Source organism: Centroberyx affinis, unplaced genomic scaffold, assembly GCF_046629955.1.
Source record: "Centroberyx affinis isolate AG114_WGS23_722 - 3 ecotype Tasmania unplaced genomic scaffold, CSIRO-AGI_Caff_v1 ptg002889l_1, whole genome shotgun sequence".
Classification (NCBI taxonomy): domain Eukaryota; kingdom Metazoa; phylum Chordata; class Actinopteri; order Beryciformes; family Berycidae; genus Centroberyx; species Centroberyx affinis.
The window spans coordinates 204,812-228,792 of record NW_027281018.1 but is presented as its reverse complement, the minus strand read 5'-3'; the positions used below and the strand labels follow the sequence as shown (position 1 = coordinate 228,792).

General features: G+C 41.5%; 1 protein-coding gene across 1 annotated transcript in view; it reads left to right on the top strand.

The window, feature by feature from the left end:
- LOC139658405 (protocadherin Fat 3) overlaps positions 1-23,981 on the top strand; it is a 72,356-nt gene that overhangs the window by 6,393 nt on the left and 41,982 nt on the right. Inside the window, exons 5-19 of the mRNA XM_071536534.1 lie at positions 4,216-4,334; positions 6,638-6,836; positions 12,099-12,160; positions 13,350-13,664; positions 15,873-16,083; positions 17,042-17,113; positions 19,082-19,218; positions 20,597-20,872; positions 21,121-21,331; positions 21,505-21,719; positions 22,056-22,214; positions 22,541-22,662; positions 22,790-22,972; positions 23,114-23,228; positions 23,378-23,659. Coding sequence (XP_071392635.1) covers positions 4,216-4,334; positions 6,638-6,836; positions 12,099-12,160; positions 13,350-13,664; positions 15,873-16,083; positions 17,042-17,113; positions 19,082-19,218; positions 20,597-20,872; positions 21,121-21,331; positions 21,505-21,719; positions 22,056-22,214; positions 22,541-22,662; positions 22,790-22,972; positions 23,114-23,228; positions 23,378-23,659 — 2,678 coding nt within the window. The remainder of the gene's footprint in view (positions 1-4,215; positions 4,335-6,637; positions 6,837-12,098; positions 12,161-13,349; positions 13,665-15,872; positions 16,084-17,041; positions 17,114-19,081; positions 19,219-20,596; positions 20,873-21,120; positions 21,332-21,504; positions 21,720-22,055; positions 22,215-22,540; positions 22,663-22,789; positions 22,973-23,113; positions 23,229-23,377; positions 23,660-23,981) is intronic.

The following is a 23,981-nucleotide window of genomic DNA, read 5'->3' as shown; positions in this document are numbered from 1 at the left end:
TGACTATTAAGCACTGGTGGCTTTTTAGGGAATAAACACTAAAATGGCATGCCATATTTCACTGTTCCTTTTCTGGCCTCTTTCTTTGTCTCTTGTGACACTGGTGTCCACTGTACATGACTTGTAATTGAGGCCTTGATTGACCTTTAACTAGGCTAATTAGTATTGACTGTAGTTGAGAGAGAAAGCGAGAGAACAACAGATGGACAGAGAGAGAACCCCTCTCTTGCCCTCTTTCTATAGATAGAGATATATAGATATAGATATAGATATAGATATAGATATAGATATAGATACACTGTACTTACAGAGGCACAGTAGACATAGTACTGTTGCAGACAGATCCCTATGGGCTTCTGTAATAGTGCTTTGTGCTGTTATTCACCTCAGTGTAAAAACTGAGCCAGTGAGAACCTTTACTGAGTGTAGATTTTCCAGGGGAAATCAGACTGCTTGTTAGTGCAGAAAGGGAAGGGAGAGGGAAGTGGATGTGAAGCGAGGAGCGGAAGGAAGAGGATTCAGGGGAGCCTTCAGTACATAACAAGAAAATACTGCCTTCTTCCTCCCAGGTCTTTTTATTGATTTTTTTTATTTTTTTTTATGAAAGTTTGCTTTAAAGTTGTTGTTTTGTTGGGGTTTTTGTTTTTGTTAATCTCATAACACGTTGAAAAGTGTCTGACTGCTGCGTTTTTGGGATCAGACGTGAAGAGCAAGCAAGTGATAAGTTTTACCTCGTCAAGTGTTCTTTTTCATCTTTTAGCAGAAGTCAATGTTGTCAGGTATGGACAGTGAGTAGCACCGCTCTGTCCTCTCACCATGCATTTAGCTGCCATGTTGAGTGGCTCCACTCTGACTGCTTGTCACTCTCTGGCTCTTAGCGCCAAAAAGAAGTATGAAGAGAGAGAGGGAGAGGGTGAAAGAGCGTGAGAAAGCCATTTTTGTTTAGCCTGACTTAACTTATGCAGTCTTCCCCCTGTACTTCATAAGTCCCGTCTTAACTCTATAATGCATCATGTATGCCCCTTCACACCCCCATCGTCTTTCATACCTACTGTTTACCAATGCCCAGTTTTCCCACATTTGATATTTAGATGTTTTAGATGACTCACTCCTGGTGGGTGGAAGGCACAGGGGCTATCTATCACACGAGAAGCAGGATCTTCTCTGGCTTAAATCCTTAGCGCTTCTGCACTTTGAACAAAAATTGGTATTCTTGTCATTGCTTAGGGGGAAAGCAAGCCCAGCAATTTCTCATTGGGCAGCTGTCAGAAGCCACTGCTCCTCTATTAGTGGGTGTGCAGGCTGGCTGCAGGATTTGTCACAGTCAGGATAAAGCATTCTTTAAGTTACACGCATACACACTTTAAAAAAGTGATTTATTCCGCATTTGTTACAATTAACAGACTAGATTTTTTGACGTCCTTTTTGCTGCCACACATGAGGCTATTCAATAACGTCTCAAGATACAGAGAGGCACACACAAGATTTCCTCATCGACCTTGGGATTGATTATTCGATTTTTTGCATTAATTAGCTAGTGGGACCGCTAAACCTGGTCCCACTCAGGAATGGATAGACATGATGGATGTAAACTTGAATGTGCTGAGAACTTTTAGATCTGAAAACACGCCATGACCCTCCTTGCTCTTTGAAGTGTGTTATTTATGGTGAGAATGGATGCTGTCAAGTCAGATTTATATTGAATTCACAGAATAGCGCCTGTCGGTCTTAAAGTTCAAAGAGCTTTTGAAACAGCCAGCGCTGTTTTCCTCGTCTCTCTCTGTCTAGCTATCTGACAGAGATGAGATGTGGTTTGAAAAGGACATGGTCAAGGACGACAGAGCAAGGATGTGTTTCAGAAAACACTTTGCTATGCATTCTGCGCGCCCTGGGCAGTTGCTTAGTCATAGTCTGACATATGCACACATTTTTTGGTGATAACACCTTCGCCACGCAGCTGTGGCTAACAAGACGACTGGCTGTAGACGCAAATACATGAAAAATCACACACACTTGCACCTCCAGTAATTGTGATGTATGCTTGTATGATTGCCACCCGCACATGTGGGGGCTTGTGGCTCAGTGGAAGGCCAAGTCCGGGATCAACAGCCAATTATCACAGCAAAACAAGCCCATTTTCTCACCGCCCAAAACAATCTCATCACTGTAAGAAAGGATCAACCTCGCCTTTGTTTAACAACAATAATAATAATGTGATACTTTATTGATCTTTTTTAGGAAAATTGTCTTTTCGCTTTTCGCCTCCCCTCTTGCTGATGGGATTCAGTGTTTTGCTCAAAGGCACTTCAGCCGGCCGGATGCTTGTCGACATGGGGCTTCACTGCAAAAACAGACTAACTTGTGAAGTTATTTTATCTTTTTCCATTTTCTTATTTTATCTTGTATCCAGACTTATCAAGCTTATGTTAGGATTTTTTTTAGTGAAAACATCTTACTGCACTGGCAGATAATTTTACCGGTTTCAACAAATTTGACTTTTTTTCAGGATAATGTAGCTTGTTTCAGAACATTTACTCGGTAAAAGTGAAATTGTATTGGAGAAAGTTTCTTGTTTCAAGATTTTCTTATTGTTTTATGATGATTTCTTGAAAGAAGTCATATTGGCAAGTATGAAGTGAAATTTATTGAACTTATAAAGATTATCTGCCAGTGCAGTGAGATGATTTGACTAAAAATATCACAAAATAAGCTTGATAGGTCTGGAAACAAGATAAAATCACTTGACAACTTGTCATTTTTTGCAGTGTTGAACTCAGGTTCCCCAGTTGAACAATGATCTCTCTCTAATACTAATACTAATACTAATGGTATTTGTATAGCACTTTGCACATTTTAGCAAAGTCACAAAATGCTGTGGAAGACCAAGCATATTTAACAATCGGCTAATTATAATTATCAGCTATAACATCTATAAAACTCCTCTACATAAACTACCATATCACCCAAATTCTTAATTATAACAAGTGCATTAGCGCCTTTTAGTTGCTCGGGGGGTATGCATAATTGGAGTGGCATAGAGCAACAGTAAAAATAGCCTACACATTTGCGTGCATCCAATCTCAACGCCATCTAGGGTCTCAGTGGGGCTAATCCTGTGCGTACATCCTCACAGACAGATGCACCCACAGACTCCACCAGCACCGACAAACACGCAGAGGTCAGCTCTTATCGAGGAGTTTTAAATTAGTTTAATTATCAGACTCATAAGATTCCAGGAGTGCTCGGCTCTTGAGGTGCCACGTGTTAAAACAAAGCAGAGAAGATCTGATGAAATTTTGTATCTACCGAGCAGAAATGCACTGAACTGCTCACTTGGCTGCTGTGAGTGATTAGGCTAGTTTATGTATCCTGAGTTGACTTTAACTCTAACCCTTTCTGTTACAGTTTCATATATTAGCGATATATCTGATCTTAACTTTATTGTCAAGATTTCCTTGTTCAAAAAAAATCTGTCTGACAAACTCATGACCCGGTACCATTGTGCTCCATGGCTCTTGGCGATGTGTAGACATGACAGGAATGAACCCTAAAACCTAGTTGTAACTTTGAGTATGAACTTGTGTGTGTGTGTGTGTGTGTGCGTGTGTGTCTTTGTGTGAGTGTTTACGCACACGGTCCTGCATGACTGATCTAGAAAAAAAACAGGCATCCAAGTGTCACCCATTGTGAGTTTTTCTCTTTGTCCCTCAAGAGGTCACCCAAGCTGTCAGCCACTCACCTTCCTTAAGGCCACTAGACTCACTCCAGCGAGTGTTTGTGCACGCGTGTGTGTGTTTGTGTGTGTGTGTGTGTGTGTGTGTGGGTGTGTGTGAGTGTGTGTGGTGTGTGTCTTCTTTGGCGTAGTGCAGTTCAGGGTGTCTGTTTTGCACAAAGGGAATAGCAGCGGGAGCAGTTTGGTCAGCTGTGATTAGCAGCAGAGAGGCTGAAGCATTGAAGGTGACTACAGTGGCAGTACTAATGCCTGTGAATGTCACTGGAGCCAGGACACAAAGTTTACTCTACATTTTCTGTCTTTGCCTTTGGAAACTGCATTGTATTCAAAGACTTCCCCATGAGCTCTTTTAGGCACGCATTCCACTGTTGACACACACCGCCGCTGCACACACACACACACACACACATGGATATACATATACGTATATATTCATAAGCCCAAATAAAAAACTGCATTAATCTTTCTCTCTACCCCAACAGGAGTGATTTACACTACTGGAATCCTGGACTGTGAGACCAAAGACTCCTATTGGCTCACAGTCTATGCCACAGACAGAGGGGTTACACCCCTGTCAGCTTCTATTGAAGTCTTCATTCAGGTACCCACATTCTGCTGCCAATATCAGGATTAAGCTATGCATACTTAAGAGGCCTTATGCATAAGAAATGTCTTGTTCTTTTGCATAGACAGATAACCATGAACATGAAGTGCCCAATCCTGGTAGGCTTTTCAAATTGGAAAATCAGCTTATTTCTATAATGTGTGACATCTATGAGACAGGACTAATATTTCTTTTCTCTGTTTCTGCTGATAAAAACTGAGCCAGTGACTGAGCATAGATCCTGGACATTCAGTGGTGACAAACTGACAATCATGTTAGTACCACACAAACATGTCGCTGGTGTAACCTGACAGAATTAATCATTCATCACCAAAGCCCTTTTTGTATTTTTTCAGTATGCCTAATGTATTTAGACAGATTATCTTAAATAAAGTAGTTGTTTTTTTCATGTTTCAAATTGTTCGTATGTAATCCTTCAAAGATTATGCAAACCAGAGTATCTTTACTTATTCTCACTTAACTAACCATGTCCTCCATACTCCCCCAGAGTAAATTATAGCATAGAATAATTTAGCATAACCACAGTTGAATCCTTAAAAAAATCCATTGAAATGCAAAAATGGTTGAAAGAGATCCTCAGAATATGATACAGGCATCGTGGAAGGAGAGGGAGTTCAGCTAAAATTAAAGCTGGCAGTTTGCCTTTTTTGACTGCCAGCAGGGCAAACTTCTACATCTAGATCCCTGCAGACCTGCTGAAGTCGCTAAATGACTGCACGGTTTTTATCAGGTCCTTGTTGAAATGAGCATGAAATGCCTGAGGTAGTAACCTTTATAGGCCAGCTGATAGCACTCATGTAAGATCCCTCTTCTTCCCTCTTCACATTGCAACATTGCGTGACAAACACTAAAAAGAGATAACATAAAAATGGACGCAGTCTCTAATCATTCAAAACTGTCATTCAACACATAAAAGTAACCATCTTTATTGAAAATTACTTTAACTTCTAAACTAATTTCAACTGCCATGCCTAAACTTCAGTAACACTTACAACTACATTATAACCTTTGCTAATACTTTATACTGGCTAACTTCAACCAAACAATAATTATATTAGTTGACTCCTGTATTACCAGTTGAATCAATGCATAAAACCACTGCCCCCTTTTTATCAAATTTATTCACATTAATCATTACATTTTGATTCCAATATAATAACCACAATTATTATTATGATTTGTTGTTCTCCATGCTCCACCCATTCATCTCATCACTCAGTACTCCTGATGTTGTGCAACACTGTAACCAAATAGCTGGTGTTGCTAACAGATTAAAGGTGATGTCTGTATCCATGACTGTCATAGAAAAATATTTACATGGTTACATTATTTGTTACTATAACCGGGAAAAACACAGACAGAGTTCTCTGTTTATTTTCTTATTTTATTTGGCACCAAATAATCCAAAGTCCAAAACGCAAACTCAAATCCACACTAGAAGAATCCACACTGTTCGCCCTTTCAGGCACGAGTTCAACAGTCTATTAAAAACAAACAGCCTTTTCAAGCGTCTACATAGTCAGGTGTGGTGGTGCGCTCAGGTGCTTCGGTCCCGGCCTCTTTTGCCAGCATCCACTGAAACACACAGATATAAAGAGAGAGATGAATCAGGCACAGGTGTTCTTCATTGACCGACTGAACCGTCCAACTCCCGACCAACACTCAGTCACCTCCCTGCCTGCCACAGGAACCATTCCAGATCTGTGCTATAGAAGGCAGATTACATTGCAGTGCATTTAAAGTAATAATCTGTGACATAAATTTCCATTTTGCTAGTCTCTGTTGCTGATTAATACAACACAATAGTGAATCAACCTGTACTCAGTCAGTCAGAAGATTTTACATTTGCTGTTGGGGTAGGTCTTTCTAGAGAAAAATCCTCTGGCGCACCAGAAGTGATGCGTTTTATGTTTCCAGCAGCAGCAACAGCAGTTTGTTTGGAATAAACAGTAGAAGAACTGGGTAGTTAGCATGAGCAGCGATAGCCATAGCGATAGCGATATCTGAAAGACAATCCAAGAGATTTGATTATTATGAGTAGGAAAAAGTATTCCTCCCAAACTAAACCTAGAGAAAAGAAAAAAACAAATAATAACTGTACACCATTTAGCAAAATCTGCTAGTCAGATCAATAGATTTTCCTCACAGCAGCATAATTTTGCATGTTGTCAAACGCTTCATGTCCATGGGGTTTGGTGGTTGTGATTTATCAACACAAATATTGCCAATTGCCAGGTCCAAAAACATTATTTATCACTGTCTCTTACTCTCTCTCTCAGGTGGAGGACGTCAATGACAACGCTCCCCTGACCTCTGACCCTATCTACCACCCGGTCGTCATGGAGAACTCTCCAAAGGACGTGTCAGTCATCCACATCCAGGCGCAGGACCCGGACCTCACTGCCACACCCAGTCGCCTTAGTTACCGCATCACAGCTGGCAACCCGCAGAACTTCTTCTCTATCAACCCAAAAACAGGTGAGACACACACACACACACGCAGACATTTAAAAAAGGAAATGGGCCTGGCGACATCATTGGCAGCATAATGTGGTATTACAGCGTAATGTGGTATTACGCTGCCTAATAAGCAATATCCTTTTAAACAACAAGCCGTTATGCCGCTCTTTACGTGTTTACTGAGAAATTGTTTCGTCATGCGCTGCCTACACTAAGTTCTTCCAGTGTATCTTAAAAGGCTTTGACACCCACACAGTAAATTCTAGGGACTTTTGCGCCCACACAGCCAAACATGTACATTTAGGACACCGTCGAGCCGCCCAGACTCCCTTTACTGCACTGGAATACGGCTCAGACTCTCCTGTGGGGGGGGGAAGCCCACTGCAGTGCACTTGAGGAAGTTGGTGCAGATACTGCCTAATTAAAATAATTCTGTATGTGTGAATTTCTTACACTAATGTGAGAAACTGTATTCTTGCTTCTCATCAGGAGGCTTAATTACTTAAGTCTTGAGTGCTGTTAATAATATCAAGGCAATTTTCTGTTCCTTTTGTTTAGGTCTTTAACGCTCAAATTATATAGTTTTGATGTATAACAGTATGCAAAAACATGAAAGTAAAGAAAGTAAAGAAAAGTCTAAAGACAAAATTGAAGCTAGACTTGTCAGATTTATGAATAAATAACTGGGATATGAAATTATATTTTTATTGTATAACACCACCATTTTATTTTAACACCACATGGGTTCTTCATAACCCCTCTTACACACTCTTGGGGGTAATATGTAACGTCTTATTTTTAAAGAAATAATTAAACTTATTCACAAAAAGTTTGCATCACACAGCCTTTATAAAAAAAATAAAAAAATAAATTGAGATATTTTTCAGTTCTGGGTGCCAAAAGTTGAAGCCCAGGGACATTCCCATCCATTCTCAGCACAAGAACTTGTTGAAGCTGTTATTGAAGAATTATTGAAGTGTGAAATGTTTTATTAAAATCCTGAGGAAAAAAATCATTACCGAATCCATGCTGTCTCTCTGCCCTACATTAAGTCATCATCGTTTCAGTAAGCAAACGAAAGGCAACCACGCTCTTAAGCACATTCAGCTTTTAGTTTATGGGCTGTTACAGGAACTTGCATGCTGATTCAAAGAACTGTCAATGTTAGGATCAAAGACCAGTGGCCCATATGTAACATACAGAGTGTCCATAATCAGATCATGCCACTGGGAAGTCCCTTATGGTGCGCTGTGGTACGGTTCACACTGTGTTAGTCAATCAGAAGAGGTATTTCACTTTCTCCTCTCTGATATCAGTGTGTGTTATAGTGTGATGGTTACAGTATGGACAGTATTGACAGTATTGAAGCGGGCTAAGCTGAACCAGGGTGAAAAGGGGAATATTGATACCAGTAGAGACATACCAGCCCTCACACTCATTAATACACATACTGCCCCTGCCACACAGGCACACTCACACTTACCACGCTCTAAACTCCTCACCCTTGATAATCCTTCAGAATGGCCAGCAACGAGAGTAAAGTATGATTGATTGAATATGGTTATCAATGAATAGAATATTATTGATACAGTGGCAAAATCAATCATAGCAAGTTGATTTGTTTTTAACAGAAGCATTATTCACGCTTTCAGCAGCTGTATCTATATGATTTATGTGTGTTTGTGTGTGTATGTCTGTGTGTGTGTGTGTGTGTGTGAGAGAGAGAGAGAGACAGAGAGAGAAAGTTAATGTGCAGCAGTATAATCAATTAATTAATTGGTTGCAGCAGAGTGTTAGAGAGGACATTTCTGTGATAATGAGCCGATGAAGGTGATACGCCACCTCATGGGGGTGTCACATGAGAGATTTGTGTGTGTGTGAGTGTGTGTGTGTGTGTATGCATGTGTTTATGTATGCCTCTGTGTGAACCACTATGCAGACATCTAACAACTGTATATAAATGATTTATGTGTGTTTGTATGTGTGTGTCTGTCTGTGTGTGTGTGCCTGTGTGTGTGCGTGTGTTTGTGCATTTAAGTGTGCACTCATGCCTCTGTATTTGTGTTTGTGTGTGTGTGTGGTGTGTGTGTGTGTGTGTGTGTGTGTGTATGTGTGTGTGTGTTGTGTGTGCCACAGGGGAGAGTTTCTAGCCATCTGAGCCCTGCTGTCTGTCTCTGTCAAAGATCCACAGTATTTTATCTGTTACTCATTAATACTATGCCAGGGAAGTCTTGCCTACAAAGATTGATGGCCCTCCTGTTCTCAACATGATAAATAAACTTTCACTTCAAAGGTGAGCAATTGGTTTTCAATGTTTCCAGTAGCGTTTTCTGGCTCTCAGGAGCCACACGTCATGTCAAATAAGCTTCTACTAGCTTACCAAAGCCTCATACACATGCACATTGCATATTTTACCTTGGAAATATTGGAGACTGTACAGATTCACAAGGTGTGAATACCATAGAAAACTCATTACCATAATTTCCACAGTGCTGTCATTGACAATGTCACTATATCAATGCTGTCAGTGAGGCATGCATGAACTGAGAGATGCCATCAATATAAATCATTCCTTACTGTTTACCAAGTCAAAAACTTCACACATTTCCTAAAATGTGCCAGAATTATTTCATTGTATAGACGAATAAACAAAACCCATCTGATTCATTTACTTTCATGCAGTGTGCGAAAGTAAACACAGTTGAAAACCCTTCAATGGGTTTCAAATCGTTTTCAAAAGCAGGTCCTAGGAGGTTCAATATGAGATTTTTTTTTTTTTTTTTTTCAAATTCACACCTCCAGGAGATGTGTGAATTTGAAGGGATTGAGGTACCACAACAGTTCTCAAAACGTACTGAAGCGTAAGTTTGAATGAGTCCTTAGTGTGTAGACGTGCTGTGACAGCGTACAGTGCTGTCTGTTTGTCTCTGGGTGTGTGAGTGAGTCTTACCCCCATTGGGGATGAAAACAGAGCAGATACATGTTGACACTGGGTGTTAGATGCAGTGCCTCCTGTAAAAGCATGCAAGTGTACAGAGGGCCGTCATAGAGTCATGGTTCTGTGTGACTGTTTTTTTTTTTACAACTCTCTATTGGATTGGATTGTCTTTGTTACACCAGGACAATAAATAATGTATTTTACATGGTTGAGTCAATATTTATGAAGATGAGCAGAAGTTTTGATTCTGAATGTCTAACACAAGTCTTGATTTTTTCCAGTTATAAAATGTAGGAGAGCAATAGCCGGTTTATATTGCACTGCTGCTGCTTATGAGAGTACATGGTTGAACTAGGCTATCTTTATTGATCAGTGAAACACAGAAACTACATACTGAAGGAGGAGGATGCTAAAGATGTAATATTCAAAATAGGACACTGGACCACTTGTGGACCACCACAATTTTTTTAAAAACTCATTTTCCTGTAATGTCCTGTTCCATTAAAATGGAGGATTGTGCAATTGCAGATGTGCTGTGAGCTGTGGATCATTGATTTTTATCAGAGTGGTTACTAGTGGAGTGTTCTGCTGAACAAGCTGGCCCAGTCTCTCTCCCTACAGCCTGTGACCGCTGTTCTAGATTTACTCCTAATTTGCTTAATTGAAGTTAGCCGGCGTAGCTAGCTCAAGGTGACACTGTGATGTGTGCGTGCATGTGTGTGTGTGTGTGTGTGTGTGAACGTGTGAGTGTGTTATGCACCATGGTTACAGTCTATCCATTGAGCGTCGACTCCACAGACATCCTAAGCATCCAAAATAATCCCACCTCACTGAGATAAAACGCTTCATTACACTGAAACAAACACACTCACAACACTAAAGCACGTTCAGTGTAATCGTCCCACACAAGAAGAATCCACACTGCCTCTGAAAACAGATTGCGTCCCTCTAGTTTTTTTGTGTATGTGTGTGTGTATGTGCTTGTGTGTGCACGCGTGAGTGTGTTTGTTTGTGTATGGGCGTGTCTATCCGTGCGTGCATGCATGTGGTTACAGTTTGATTCATTGTACATTATGTGCGCATACTGTATGTGAATGAAAATTAAGTACTACAACAGCAAGGACGTGTTTTGGTTGGTCAAGCTCTGGTGCTTTCTTGGTAGCAATTGATTATTACTGAAATGATTCCCACTGAGTTTTGTTTTGTTTTGCTGTAGGCTTTGAGACAAAAACATCTATTTTAGTTTTTGGATTTGATTGGGGAATCACTGAACTGCAGTGTGTGTTTGTGTCTGTGTGTAAAAGTGCAAATTAAACCATTTGAGACAAATTCTGGCCATTTCAGTTTCCATTGTGTCTGTGCATGCATATAAGAGATGTTGGACACCATATAATGACATTGATCAACTACATTCATTCATTTTGGAAAGCCCTTTTACAGAACTGAGGCTGAATCTGCCTGTATTGTTTTTTTGTTTTTTTTTCGCTGCCAGCCAGAAAAATGTCTGGGGGGATTTTTATTTGTCCAACTCATAAAGTTTTTACTAAAACCCAGCAATTATCGACTAACACCAACTCTGCTGAACTGGTATGTGTGAGTGTGTGTGTGTGTGTGTGGGTGTGTGTGTGGAGGGGGGGGGGGGGGGTTGTTGGTTAGACAGACACAGTAGGAAAGAGAAAGAGGGTTATGAGTGCCTGTGTAAGTGAATGAATATCTGCTGTGTGTATACAAAGAGAGAGAGCGAGCAAGTAAAAGAGAATGACAAAACAGGATGACAAAGCAAGAAGAGAGAACAAAGACGAAAGAAAGGAACTGTCCCTGTCTGTGATCTCCAATGCAGGCTGCTAGCATTTCTCCAACCATCCAACCACCATCTGAGTAATCTGGTTCGGATCAAAGCTAATATCGATAGTCCCGCTCCCTTCCCTCTGTCCTGCTGAATGACCCTCAGCTATACAGTGCCGGATGACTATGTGCCAAATGTCATAGTCTCTGCCAGGGCTGCAGGCTATACTCTTCTGAGCAACTAATGTGTGTGTGTGTGTGTGTGTGTGTGTGTGTGTGTGTGTGACTATACACATGCACGCACACCCTCTTTATTAGAGTGGAAGACTCTTTACTAATTGGACAATTTAGAAAATGTCATACTTGGAAAGAGAGACAGAGACAAAGAGACAGGGAGACCTGAGGAAGATCCATGTTTCATGAGTTGAAATGTCTGTGGGTTTTGGTTACAATAAATAGTGAAAAGACAGCTAACAATGGGTCTTTATCAAGTTTTTGCATATATTTGACCACTTTTTTAATCTAATAATCTAATGGTGCTGTTTTACGGTCTTTAGGGCTCATCACAACGACCGCGAGGAAACTGGACAGAGAACAACAGGCAGAGCACTTCTTAGAGGTACAGTAAAACCTGAACAGTGTTTATGGGTTTATACTATTATTATTTATCTAGCCCTGCCACCTGCCACAGCCCACTATTAACACAGACAGGGTGGAGGACAACCCTGGCAGGCCCTCAAGGCTCCATAAACCATGATGAATGGCTGTAGTTTGGGCCCCAGGTTTAGGATTTTCTAAATGTAATCATTCATCATTGGTTATCTCCTCCACTCAGGATGGGAGCAGGGAGGAGAAGAGCTGGTCTGCCCAGCATTTGATAAGCCCAGACACTGGGCATACAGATAGCTCCGTGATTACCATTTCTGTTGCTCCTGCTGCTCTGCATGCAGATGAACCTGATAATAAGAGATTCTCGACTTTAGAGACGAGAGCAAACTTTTACTTCCCCAGCCTTTTTCTCACAACTTATTAAATTCTGTTGAATCTACAAGCACTGTGCCCTTCTACAAAATTGAATGAAATAACTGCTGGGTTTGAGCTGACCCCCAGTATTTCAGCTCGGTGCCTGCATCTGTATTACCAATTGACTTGTCTAGACTCAATGACGCTTCGTACTATTTCTTTGTTCAGCGAGGCAAAGTCCAGTCCTTGATAAGAACCAGGCTTATGACAATACAATACATTATGGGAATAGTAGAGGTAGAAAAAGCAGTAGCAGAAACTCAAAAGAGAAACCTGAATCTAACAGGATCGTACACTCGCAATTCACACCTCAAAGGAGCTAAAAATTGGGGGCAGAGGTCTGCGTTGTTACATTGTCCTGTCCTGTGATTTCAATAGAAATGCCAATGTCTAGAGTGTCCATGCATGCCACCCACTGCTTACCCTGCCAGTCTGTGCTGCCTGTCTGTGTGATTAAGAGTCTAGTGAGCAGTCAGGCTGGCAGCCATGGTGTTCACCCTGATCTGATCCAATTGATCAGTGATCAGACCTCTGCCTCTGCCTCAGGGGATCAATAATACAAAGAGATTTCCCTGTGAGCCCAGTTCCACGTGGCCCTGCACACCACGGGGACAGGCAGGCAGAGGGAGCCTGGATTTTGGCTCTCTATCCTGGCAGCGATTATATAATAATAAAAGTAATATCCCACACATATAACCAAAAATGTTCAAAAGGCAATGATGTACGTCTGTATGACTACCTGATGTGTGTGTATATGTGTGTGTGTGTACGTGTGTGTTCCCCAGGTGACAGTGATAGACGGCCCAGTGACCACCCGCCAGTCTACAGTCTGGGTCATAGTTCACATCGAGGATGAGAACGACAACCCGCCCACCTTCCCAGAGGTCACGTACCGCATCAGCCTGCCTGAGCGAGACCGCAACAAGCGCGGTGACCCGATCTACCGCGTCTTCGCTTATGACCGCGACCTGGGAGCCAACGGCAACATCACCTACAGTATTGTTGAGGGCAACGAGGACGAAAAGTTTGCAATCGACCCCAGGACTGCCATGGTGTCGTCAAAGAAGATGGTCACGGCGGGAAGCTTTGACATCCTCACTGTGAGTTTCATATACTGAGTTCATGCCCATATGTTTGAAAGCGTGATTGTTCTTTTTATGAGAGCATCTGATCTCTCTGTGTGTCGGTATTGTCTGGATGAAGAATTTAGTTGAGTGTGACAGGTTTCAGCTGAAAATAGAGTCAGCAAGATGACAATTTAAACCCGCAATAAGCAATATTAGACCTTATAACCAATCCTGAAACTAATGTGTGCTATGTGGAGATTTCATTGACAAATAAGGATATAAACTAATATCCAGTTTTCATCTCTTTTCTAATATAAAGCTTGTTTCTGATCTGGAACGAAGCTCCTCCCGGTCCATTCAGTCGCTTTTCATTTTTTTTAGCTTAGCACCTCCCTTGCTGTTTAAGCAAGCCAGTCGGGGTTGTGTTAGCACATCGTTTAATTCTGGCAGCAGCATGCTTCAATTGCATGGACTTAACCAGCATAGTTTTAGTTTTAGTTTTTTTATTTGACAATTCCCTTTAAAAGGACAATTCCATGGTTGCAACACCAATGTACATGCACAATTAAAAGAACATCAAGGATAACACAAAAAAGTCACAGGACTTATTTCCATTGTGGTCCTTGTTGTAGTTAGATGTTGTAGAGGTGTGTGTGTGTGTGTGTGTGTGTGTGCGTGCGCGTACGTGCGCGTGGAGATAGTGGAATACAGCATTAGCGGCATATAAAAGCACAAAAAAAAATAAAAAACATCAATATACAGAAAATATTCACAATGGGCATTAACAGGCATTGCTCAGACAACAAGCTAAGGTACACATTTCCTATCATACTAAAACTGATCCAATAAAAGAGCTACGTACATCACTGCCTACACAACTGTCTTTACGTTATCTAAACGTACCCCTGTAAAGACAGTTGTACCAATCCTCTCCACTTCCATCTTGCTTGGGTTAACAATGTTCCAGCTGCATATGGCTTGAAAAACATTGTTGGTTTTAATAGGTCCATTGAGCTCCTCTAGAGCCAAAGTGTAGTCAGGCTTTAATTTAGGGACAGATTATCAAATTGTGTTTGTTGCATTTACCTTTAAAACTTACTGACGTACATCTGTAGCTTTCTTTTTTTTGGGTGGTGATTCATCCATTTTCACAACACTTGCCTCACGTACATGTACACATGTTTTCCTCCACCAAAACAGCCCCCCCCCCCCCCAAAGCTATTTTCAAAGGGCAGTGTTCGGTACCTTGGCTTAAGCGCTGCCTTCAACGAGTCTGATTGGTTTAAGAGTTGCAAACAACCTAGAGCATTTTTTCCCCCCTATGGCACAATGATAATGGGTTCTGCTAGACTTTTCTTCTGTGCTGGCACAGTGCTGTGGAGAAAGATCTGGCCTTGAAATGAATTTTACTGGGCTTTTACTACATTTTCTTTTTCCCTTTTCCTATTTCTCTTTTTTGTGTCCTGCTTATGTTATCTGTTAATTGGAAAAACAATTATCATCCTTTTAAGAGCCACTTGCCACTGGCCATGGAGAAATGTTAACTGTTTGTTAAATGTTAATGGTAAGGATGGAGTTATTTATAAGGACCTAGTATGGATATTGAATATTAATAACACTACACCCATTCATCCAGGGATTTAACAGCTGATTACTGGGATAAAGTCATTATTTTTCCACTTTTTTTAGTAATGATATTATCTGGTTTCTGAACGGCTGCACAATCCGTTTCAAGCCAGCAGGGTCAGCAACCCCATTAGTCTCTGGCTGTCAGTACAGTGTGGTTTCTAAACTGTAAACTCGCCATTTCAAGCCTGCAGGGTTAGCCACCCCATTAGCCTGTGATTGTTGGGATCAATAGTAAGGACAGAAAAATATTATTAATGGATGAGATGTTGTGGACAAGTGTAAGTGAAGTGGAGATGAGTATAGATCTCATAAGTGTTGAGATAAGGTGCGGAGGGGGGAGGCCAGAATTTAACATTCAAGCTAGGTTTCTATTTCAGCACTGTCCTTAAATACAAATAATACCAACATCAAATCCAGTGTAATGGTAAATGTAATGCCTTCTTTGTCATAGGAGACAGATTGGTAAGATGTTACCTTTGATGCTTTTCTGGAATTTAATTCAGTTCACAATCATTTAGGTGTTTTGAAGAACCGGCTTCAATTTGTTCAAACAATGGATAGATGGATGAGCTGCATATCTGATTTCTTAGTATTTTTCATCCCTTCCTTCAGATCAAAGCAGAGGACAGCGGCGATCCCCCCTTATGGTCCACCGTCAGACTCCATGTAGAGTGGGTTCGCAAGCCTGTCCCCTCGCCTCTGCCCCTGCTGTTCACCCAGAGGTACTACAACTTCTCCATTTCGGAGACAGCTGCTGTAGCTCAGCCTGTGGGAGTGGTCGCTGTGCGCCAGTCCAGCACACCTGTCTGGTTCGATATCACTGGTAAGAAAATGAGGGTATGATACTGAGCTAATAGGATAGAATACAGTGCCTTGCAAAAATATGCAGACTCCATGACTTTTTTCAAAATTTTGTTGTTTTTTCAAAATGCGTTTATTCTGGATTTTTAGTCTGAGGTATATGCAAAGCAATCTATTCTATCAAAGTGAAAGCAAAATTGTATAAATGTATGTGAAAATATAAAAATAAAATTGATTTTGCATATTAGGCTATTCAACCCGTTTGCTTGGGCTAAACTGCCACACCAGCACAAATTTGCTCAACATTTCTTATCATTCTTCACTCAGATCTTAGATTTAGATTCTACAAGCAATTTTTAACAATGTTTTCCTTTTAAACCTTTTTTTTTTTTTCTTTCTCGCTAGCAAAGCTGACACCATATCCCTTCACTAGATCTTAATTGGACTACATGGGATTTTAGGGTGTAGGCTGGACTCTCCATCAGAATACTTAAGCACAGTATGGGATATATGGTTAATTTATGGATGACATTAAGAGTTCTTGAGGTTTAAAAGAAAGTATAAATCATTCCTTTTCAAACACTATTATTTAAAATAAATAAGATGTAGTTTTAGTGGGTTATTTTTACTATGGAAGTCATTGGAGAAATTAGGAAATACTCATAAATACTCAATAATATATTTCACCCTCTGTACTTTCACAAACAGTGAAAGTACTCTGAAAACTCTGATATCCATACACTCTGAAACTTCAAGAACTGGACTCGAGTATCATCCATAAATTCAGCATATATCCCATACTGTGTTAAAGTATTCTGAGAGTTCACTTAAATAACTTAATTGCACAGCTGAAATGTGCAAAATGTCAAAGAGTCTGAATAGTTATGCAAGGCACTATAGATGATCCAGCCCTTTGAACAGGAGAATATGCTCGACTCCCCAAAGATTAATAATCTCTCTCTCTCTTTCTCACCATGAAGGAGGAAGACTCGCCAGAGAAATGTTCTACATTCCACAGAACGCGTGTGGAGGGAACTGCTCACTTGACACAGGTTTGGTCAAAACTAATCTTGCATAGTCACACCTCCGGCTCAAGCGACAGAGGTCTGGAGAAATTCCTGTCATAAACCGTGGGATAATGAGACCTTGCTGACCCAAAGGCAGCACTGACTGGTTCGCTCTGAGTTTGAAATGGGATTCTCACACGAGCCTCCGGAAAGGGCACCCCTGGGTTGTTTGTAGAACAAATTTTCCATCGTTAGCTTAGCTACAGTTCTAGTTACTTTGCCGAGTAAATTCAAATTTTTGTTTCGTTATTGCAGTGATCCAGCTATTAGGAAAGTAACTGTCCACACCAAGAGCTAGAAGGGCACTCGGAGAGCACAACTTTACTGAAGTGAAATTAAAATATGGTTGAACCTTTTTTTTTGTTTTTGTATTCTTGTTCATGTGCAAGGTATAATTGAGCAATATCTCGAGCTCCCCGATATCAGCCGTGCTGATATACAGTACAACAGCACGACCTCGAATATATGTATAAACATGTATGTATAAACAAAGCTATTCATCAAGTAATGGTAATTTGAGACAACAGATGATTTTTGTCTGTTATTTGTCTCCGCCAACAAACACAGTTCCCTCAGTATTCCAAATGTTGCCAAGCAACAGGTAAACTGTTTCCCGACTGCAGGCTAGCTAGCTACTTTTAGGTTTGCACAGACGAATTCAGCTTACTTTCTTCCCAATCGTCCTCCTCCACCGTTCATAATTAAGGTCAAATGTATCCATTTGTGCTGTTGCTACTAGGTGCGAATGAAGTTAGAGTTTTGTGTAGCCTAATCAAGATTAGAACACCTGTGAAGCAGAGTGATACATATAGTAAAAAGTCCCAGTGCTGTTATACTGTATATCAGCACTCATGGAAAGCCTCTTGTCCAATCAACTCACTCGACTGGAACTAACTGTTGTATAAAAATAGAGAATGAAGCTTGGGCTATTTTTACTGAACACTAATTGGAAAATTCATGTAAATGACTTGAATTTTTTTAAATAAGACATCATTTATTGTCATTGCACAATAAAAAAAATACCTGTTCTGAATTTCTATCACTATATCTTTAGAAAATATCATCCCTACCAAAAATACTAAGACTAGATCTCCAAAAAAAAAACAAAAAAAAAACCTACAAAACCCGCAGTGAAAACTACCTAAAACTAAACTGAAATTGAAATAAAAATTGAGAACGATATAAAAATAAAACCTACTGAAAAACCCCACACTATAAAAACGATGACATAAATGGATTTCATGTAGTTTGTCTTACAGTGTATCATGATCAGACCCCCAGAGCCACCTCTAAGAGACAGGAAAGGACTAGGATACAGCTTTTTATTTAGAGACTACAGACAGTGATTTCTGTTTTTCTTAATGCTGTCGGATAGTTCCCTCTCAGTGCAATATTGACCAACCTCTCCTCCAGGAAGAAAAAAACTTAAATCCCCGTTGCTTGCTCCGACCTAAAACGCTTCAGTGGTTCTGTGAAAAATGCCCAATCAGTATTCATATGCTGAGGAAAACTCAAGCTCCCCGATATCTCCAGAGAGAGGCTGGAATGAGACGAAGGATGGTACTGAATTCCTAACACATATCAATCCTCTCACTCACTCTAATCAAACATTAGGCCTCTTCACTTTACACTCACAGCCTGTGGAAAATACCCGGCTCCAGTTTTTTGATCTTTGAGATGGGTTGTGTTTTGGAGTGATAAGTCAGATGTTTATGCGGCTGTTAACAGCTCTTGGGCTGGCAAGTGGGTTTGGTGCTAGATTGCATTGCATTTCAGTTCATTTTATTTCACAGGCCCTCCAGCTCCAGACACAGGCACCTGGCCAAAACAATTACACAGTAATAACTTAGAGCACCTGAGTTTAGCACGCAAAGCGAATACTAAGTGATTGAAACTCTTGGGGCACTGTGTGTGTGTGGGTGTGTGTGTGTGTGTGTGTGTGTGTGATTCTAGGGAGCTTTGACATGCAGTTTGACCTTCAGATGGGGATGGGGACTATAGTCGTGGCCAGGCCTCTGGATGCAGAGGTGCAGTCTGTCTACAACATGACTATACAGGTGACAGACGGGACCAACTTTGCCACTGCACAGGTATACACACTTTTGATTTGTTATACATTGGCAGAGACTTTAGAGATATATAGAGATATAGAGAGTTCTGCAATATATTTAGTATTGCAACATTGTGATTTATCAAGTAAAATTACTTAAAAAATATTTAATATATAATTATTTATTCTGAAGCGTGGGAGTTTGGGAACAAAGAGCAATGGCTCTAAGGCAACATTCACACTGCAGCTGAAAGTGACCCAATTCTGTTTTTTTTCCCACCTCATGTGACACATATCTGATGTTTACCGATCAATGTAAACAACAACAAGCTGCATGGAGTAAATAATTAAAGTATCGATACTTGGTGTCAATGTATTGATAACATATCACAGGAAAATATTGTGAGTCTATGCTGTAGTGATTTTTCCCTCACCCCTACTTCACACCACACCTCTTCTTAGGGGAATAGTTTACTCTTTGCTTTCTGTCTCCCTACTCTTGCTCTCCTTTTTTCTGAGATTATCAGTTACAAACTGTGAAATGTGGTTTTTGTTGTTCTGTGTTTAACTAAATGTGCTGCTTCTGTCTTGGTTGGTCCACCAGGTCTGCCTGATAAGCAAAATCCTTGATCTCAGTCGAATTAATGAGAAAGTTAAATAAATAAAATACAATAGGCCCACTTTCCTCTCAGACGACTCGCCGCCCTGCCGAAAAGAATGTCATTAATACTGCTTTCACTGTAGAGTTTTAGTGTAAATGCTGTTTCATTGGCCTTTCCACCCGTTTCCACAAACAAAAAATCAGGAGAAAACACTACATTACCACTGTATCAAGTATTATCAGTCCACAAAACCAAGTCTAGACCAGCGGTTCTCAAACTGCAGGTCATGACCCCCCAGGGGGTTGCGAGATCATTTTGGGGGGGTTGCTAGATGATTTATGGGATAGGAAAAAAACAAATAACTGTGTAATTTTTAGCTGCGACCAGCAGCTCTATAGCTCGCTCTGTCGGTCGGTCGGTTGGTTGGTCCGCAAAAATTTCCCCATGCGTGTATGCATGCGCGTACGTGGCCGCAGCTATTGCGAATTCGCGCTTGTTCAGATTTTTCTCTAGTTTTTTTTTTTTCTTGTGAAATACTGTGTAGTTTGCAGCCTCTAGGTCTCCTCTGATAATCCTCGGAAAATCATTCTTTGGTTGAGCTGTTCACCACTCTGCATATGCAGCCAGTGATGGGGGACGCCAGTAGGCATTGCTTTGTTTTAATGGGTCATGAGCCAAAATGTTCCTAGAAAGTTCCTAAAAGAGTTCCTATCTTTAGAGATTGTGCACAAAGCACATCTCCATTCACTTTTCAACCTCTCCTCTCTCTCTCTCTCTCTCTTTCTCTCCCGCTCTCTATCTCTCTCTGTCTCTCAGGTGTTCATCCGAATCCTAGACAGCAACGACAACCCTCCAATCTTCTCCCAGCCTGCCTACGATGTCAGTGTCTCAGAGGAGGTTCCAGTGGACATGGAGCTGCTGCGTGTAAGAGCGTCGGACATGGACGACCGCGCCCGTTTGAGTTTCTCCATCTACGGCAGCGTGGATCCGGCCAGTATGAGACTGTTCAGGGTCAACCCAGGTACGGGAGTTGTCTACACTGCAGACCGGCTGGACTATGAGGCCAGAACACAGCACATCCTCACTATCATGGTGAGAGGGGGAGGAAGAGAGGGAAGGAATGTGTGTTTAGGTGTGTGCGAGTGTCCTTGTCTGTCTTTCTGTATGCATGGGCTTGTGTGAGTGTGTGTTTCTGCCTGTGTGTGTGCCACTGCTTTCTTCCAAATTATACTCTTCTTGGCAACTCTGCCTACTTTACTTAATTTAACTGATTTCTTTCATTTTTAGCCTCCTACCTCACTATCCATATTCATCTTTCACTTCCCCTTCTCCCGCTCCAGGTCAAGGATCAGGAGTTTCCATTTAACCGTGACCTGGCTCGTATCCTGGTGGCGGTGGAAGACTCTAATGATAACATCCCTTACTTCACCAGCACTGTGTACGATGCTGTGGCCTATGAGTCATCTACTGTAGGCACTTCTGTATTGCAAGTGACGGCCCTAGACAAAGACAACGGGATCAATGGACAACTCTCCTATACTTTGGAAGCAGGTGTGGCGCTGTCTGAAAGTGTAGAAGAAGTGTCTAATGTTTAAAACAGCGGAATGAACTGTGGCTGGCTTTATACGCTTTGTTAGAGGAGATGAAATCCAACTTTGTTAAACATTCAGTTATTCGTACCCACCGGTGAAATGATGTCTGTAACCTTTCTGTCTTTTTTTCAGGCAACACTGGCGGTGTGTTTGGCATAGATAATGCCACAGGCCTTATCTTCGTTGCCAGGGATCTGGACCTGACCTCAGTGGGCTTTTACATCCTCACTGTGCGGGTCACCGACAGTGGATTTCCTCCATTAATGGCTACAGCCTCAGTCCGAATCTCCTTGATGCTCTCCGATATCTCCAAACCCAAATTCTCTCAGAGGGAGTATCAGGCTGAGGTAAAGGGATGGACAGGTGGATGGATAGGTGGATGGATGGATGGATGGATGCATGGATGGATGGATGGATGGATGTATGGGTGGATGGATGGATAGATGGATGGATAGATGGATGGATGGATGGATGGATGGATGGATAGATGGATGGATAGATGGATGGATAGATGAAGGGTGAGACAGTTGGAATGAGGAATGGCTAGAAGAAGACAGGGAGGGATGGATGGATAAAGCGGTAGACGGATAGCCTATAGATAAATGGCATAAATGTAATTTTGACCGCAGCGTACCAACGTGCCATTTACCATTTTGTCTGCGATGTATTCATCATATTCATAGGTAATGGAGAACAGCACCATTGGAACACATGTGACCACCGTTAGCGCCCTCAGCCGCTCAGCACTCATTTATGATATCACCGGGGGCAACGAGGAGCACTGCTTCTCTATTAACCATCATACCGGTGTCATCAGCATACGCAAACTGCTTGATTTTGAGGTTTGTTCATGTTTGTGTTTGAGTACAGTATGTATGTGTAAATGTCTACCGTCTCGGTGTTGCCGTGATTCATTTATATACATATATATTTATGTACAGAAGAGGATTAGGGTGTGAAAAATGTATTTGAGTTCTGAGATTAATCTCAGAAATCTGAAGTCAGAAGTCAGAACACAGAATTCTGACTTTATTCTCAGAATTCTGAGATTAATCTCAGAACTCAAATACATTTTTCACATGTGGCCCTAATTCTCTTCTGTAGATATGAATATAGCGTTTTAAAACAGTGTTTTTACTCATTGCATTCCTCTGTTTTTGACAATCAGCAAACAACATCCTATTTTCTGGTGGTGCGTGCCTTGAGCATGGCAGGAGTGGAGGCCAGCACCAATGTCATTGTCCAGGTGGGGGATATCAATGACAGCCCACCTGTCTTCCAACAAATCAGGTATCAGTGGGGGTCAAAGCGTACTTACAGAAGACACGCGGCACTGACCAGATGAAATGTAATTTTCTGGAGCGATTTAAATAGATTTTATTCCATAACACCCATGTGTCCCCTTTTCCCTTTACAGCTATGTGGGTGTCATCAGCGAAGCCGCTCCAGTCAACAGTGTGGTCCTGGGAGAGGATGGAAACCCACTAGTCATCCGGGCCTCTGATAGGGATCGCAACCACAATGCCCTCTTAGTGTTCCAGATCATAGATGAGACCGCTCGCATGTTTTTCAGCGTGGACTCGGGGACTGGATCGATTCGGTAGGTGCCTCCGCCGTGTACAAATTGGGCCGAATGCATCAGTGTTGACAATATCTGATTCAGCTGCTTATGAATTGATTTCACTCCAAATTTCTTGGGGAAAACCAGTCTGTACTTATTTAAACGGTTCATTAATTTTAGAACAATTGCCACTCTGGACTATGAGACCTTCTCTGAGTTCCTCTTCCGGGTTCATGTGAGAGATAGTGGTCAGCCTCCTAGGGCTGCTGACAGCCCAGCAGAGGTGGTTATAAAGGTAAGTGTAATGAAATATGAATGAGCTTTCACTGCCTCAAGCATTTCAATTTGAACCATGTTTGTCTCACTTTGATTCCTATGTTTGATCTGTAATACTTTGATATCTTTTTCTCTTTTACAAAAAGCTTTGTGTATAACCTGTCCTAGGTGATCAACATCAACGATTCACCTCCAAAGTTCTCTGTGGACTCTTATGAGACAGTCCTCCTGCTGCCGACCTACATGGGGGTGGAGGTTCTCAGGCTAGAAGCGTCTGACCCTGACCTGACCCCTGACCTCAGCCTGAACCCTGACATGTCCATCACCTCCCAGCTGGTCTACGCCCTGGTGGACAGCAATCTGGAGTATTTCTCGGTGGAGCGCTCCACCGGTGTTGTGACTGTTACCAACCAGAACCTCAATAAAGACCGCTACCGCTTCAATGTGAAGGTGAATGAATTGGACATTCAATGGACACCATATATAAACAGAATTGCCAACTGTCCTGTCACTTCCTTAGATAAGCAGAATACAGTTGGCTTAGAGAGGATTACATAATAATGATCTCCACAGGGAGGTCAGAGCGCAGGGTCAGCTACAAAACAGCGCACCTAGAGCTCATAGGGATTCAGTGTCTTGACCAAGAATACTTAAGCAGAGCAGATGCTTGCCGACAGAGTTGCTTCACCCCGGCTAGAGGGGTGGTGTCCCTGCTCACTGTGCCATCCTGCTGCCCCAGGGTGGTTGTGTTTGTTTGAGTTAGAATAGGGCC